Here is a 2,500-nt window from a genome sequence, read left to right on the forward strand (position 1 = left end):
CTGATCTCTCTATCGTACTGCTCCTCTCCTCTGGATGGGAGCTTGTCTCTTCCTCTACACCCCCCCCCCCCCCCTGATGTAGTTATCAGCCACTCGTATTTATTGCTGAGATTTATTTTTATTTTTATGAACATCAGTACTAGTAATGTTCAGATTTGAACCTTGACAAGAATGGGAAATGCCTCTCTGGGTGTGTTGTTGGTGTGTCACAGTGGACTGCAGATGGACAGCAGGTCACAGTGGACTGCAGACGGACAGCAGGCCATGGAGGGGTGGACATTTTGATGAAGACTGGGAAGAGTATGTTCTCCTGAGCTGGTCTATGTAGAGTCTGTCGAAACAAATAAAAACTTTGAAAGTAATGCATGACGGAAGTGTTTTTTATTGCTTGTGTGTTTGTGAGGGGGATAGGGGTAGATCGGTTCTGAGAGGGGACTATAGCTAATTATTATTATTATACTTATAAGGTAATATTTTGGGGGAGATCTCAACTTCACTGAAGATTATTCTTTCTCTGTATTTCATTGTCGAAAATGAACTGTTGTGTTTTTAAATCATTAGAGGGATATGAACTGTTGTGTTTTTAACTCATTAGAGGGATATGAACTGTTGTGTTTTTAAGTCATTAGAGGGAAATTAACTGTTGTGTTTTTAAATCATTAGAGGGATATGAACTGTTGTGTTTTTAAATCATTAGAGGGATATGAACTGTTGTGTTTTTAAATCATTAGAGGGATATGAACTGTTGTGTTTTTAAATCATTAGAGGGATATGAACTGTTGTGTTTTTAAATCATTAGAGGGATATGAACTGTTGTGTTTTTAAATCATTAGAGGGATATGAACTGTTGTGTTTTTAAGTCATTAGAGGGATATGAACTGTTGTGTTTTTAAATCATTAGAGGGATATGAACTGTTGTGTTTTTAAATCATTAGAGGGATATGAACTGTTGTGTTTTTAAATCATTAGAGGGATATGAACTGTTGTGTTTTTAAATCATTAGAGGGATATGAACTGTTGTGTTTTTAAATCATTAGAGGGATATGAACTGTTGTGTTTTTAAATCATTAGAGGGATATGAACTGTTGTGTTTTTAAGTCATTAGAGGGATATGAACTGTTGTGTTTTTAAATCATTAGAGGGATATGAACTGTTGTGTTTTTAACTCATTAGAGGGATATGAACTGTTGTGTTTTTAAATCATTAGAGGGATATGAACTGTTGTGTTTTTAAGTCATTAGAGGGATATGAACTGTTGTGTTTTTAAATCATTAGAGGGATATGAAGTGTTGTGTTTTTAAGTCATTAGAGGGATATGAACTGTTGTGTTTTTAAATCATTAGAGGGATATGAACTGTTGTGTTTTTAAGTCATTAGAGGGATATGAACTGTTGTGTTTTTAAATCATTAGAGGGATATGAACTGTTGTGTTTTTAAGTCATTAGAGGGATATGAACTGTTGTGTTTTTAAGTCATTAGAGGGAGAGGCTAGTATTGCTTGTGACTGTAGACGTGTTTAATCGCTCAGATCAAACATCATTATCGCCACACCTGGATGGGCGTGTCTGCCTGTGGCCCCGCCCAGGATGAGTCATGACGTGGTGACGCATTCCTCAGCCTCGCTCTGGAGGAGCAGGTAAACTACAGCCACGGCGCCATGTTGAAACAGGACGGAAGTGATTTATTCCTCGTTATGGAAAGTGTTTGTGTGTAGTTTAAATCAGGTTTACATTTGCAAACGTGATATAAGTAGTAGACAGCGACTGTTTTCATTGCATCTGCCCGGTAGCGTTAGTGGGTTGTGTTTTGTAGTTGTGCTGCAGTGTGATCTATTCTAGTTCACTTTTTTCGCAACCCACCCTGGAAAACGTCAGACTCTTCATCTCCTCTCCTACTCCTGTCCAGGATGCCCTTGGCACAGCTTGCAGACCCTTGGCAGAGAATGGCCTTGGGAACCACGGAAACAGAGGTATAAATTAGACCTATAACGGGTGACCATGGTCCTGTAGTTCTGGTTCTGTCTTTGTCTTCATTCTCACGGGTCAGTAGACATCCCTGCACGTCGAGAGACAGGACATCAACTTAACTATGAATGTGTGCTCATGATACTTTACAGCGTTAAACAGTCTCTACGGTGGGAATGATAATGTGTTACCGAAAGTGTAAAATGTAAAACATAGCTAATATATGCCAAATATAGCCTAATGCATAAACTACGACGATTTGCTCAAATGGGTTGCCTGTTGTTGCTCATGTTCCTGTCTTCTTGCAGTTGTGACATCTTAAATGTTCTTCGTGTGAATTGTGTTCGTTCTTTCTGTTGCTCAGGGCATGGATGACTCCATGGGAGATGAGGAAACATCATGTACTGTAAGTTTATTAGTCCATCCACTCACGCCGCTGCGCCTTTATTTGTGTGAGTGTTGGGGTGGGGTGGGGTGGGGTGGGAGGGAGAGAGAGAAAGCCTAAGGTACAGATTAGATAGAGAGAGAGAGAGAGA

At 39.5% G+C, this 2,500-nt stretch overlaps 2 protein-coding genes across 5 annotated transcripts in view; both read left to right on the plus strand.

The window, feature by feature from the left end:
- pdha1a (pyruvate dehydrogenase E1 subunit alpha 1a) overlaps positions 1-301 on the plus strand; it is a 15,394-nt gene extending 15,093 nt beyond the window's left edge. The window contains exon 13 of one of the 2 annotated variants that reach the window (XM_084449362.1): positions 1-301. This exon is cut by the window's left edge and continues 904 nt beyond it. The gene's annotated coding sequence lies outside the window, so the exon portion shown is untranslated. The other variant, XM_084449361.1, reaches the window with a different exon arrangement.
- Positions 302-1,677: 1,376 nt separating this feature from the next.
- The window catches only part of LOC311318350 (ribosomal protein S6 kinase alpha-3-like), a 29,573-nt gene continuing 28,750 nt past the window's right edge, over positions 1,678-2,500 (plus strand). For all 3 annotated transcript variants that reach the window (XM_084449650.1, XM_084449651.1, XM_084449652.1), the window contains exons 1-2: positions 1,678-1,969; positions 2,329-2,370. In XM_084449650.1, coding sequence (XP_084305776.1) covers positions 1,907-1,969; positions 2,329-2,370 — 105 coding nt within the window. In that variant the 5' untranslated portion in view covers positions 1,678-1,906. The remainder of the gene's footprint in view (positions 1,970-2,328; positions 2,371-2,500) is intronic.

The sequence above is a fragment of the Borostomias antarcticus genome, assembly GCF_949987555.1.
Source record: "Borostomias antarcticus genome assembly, chromosome: 15".
NCBI classification, from domain to species: Eukaryota; Metazoa; Chordata; class Actinopteri; order Stomiiformes; family Stomiidae; genus Borostomias; species Borostomias antarcticus.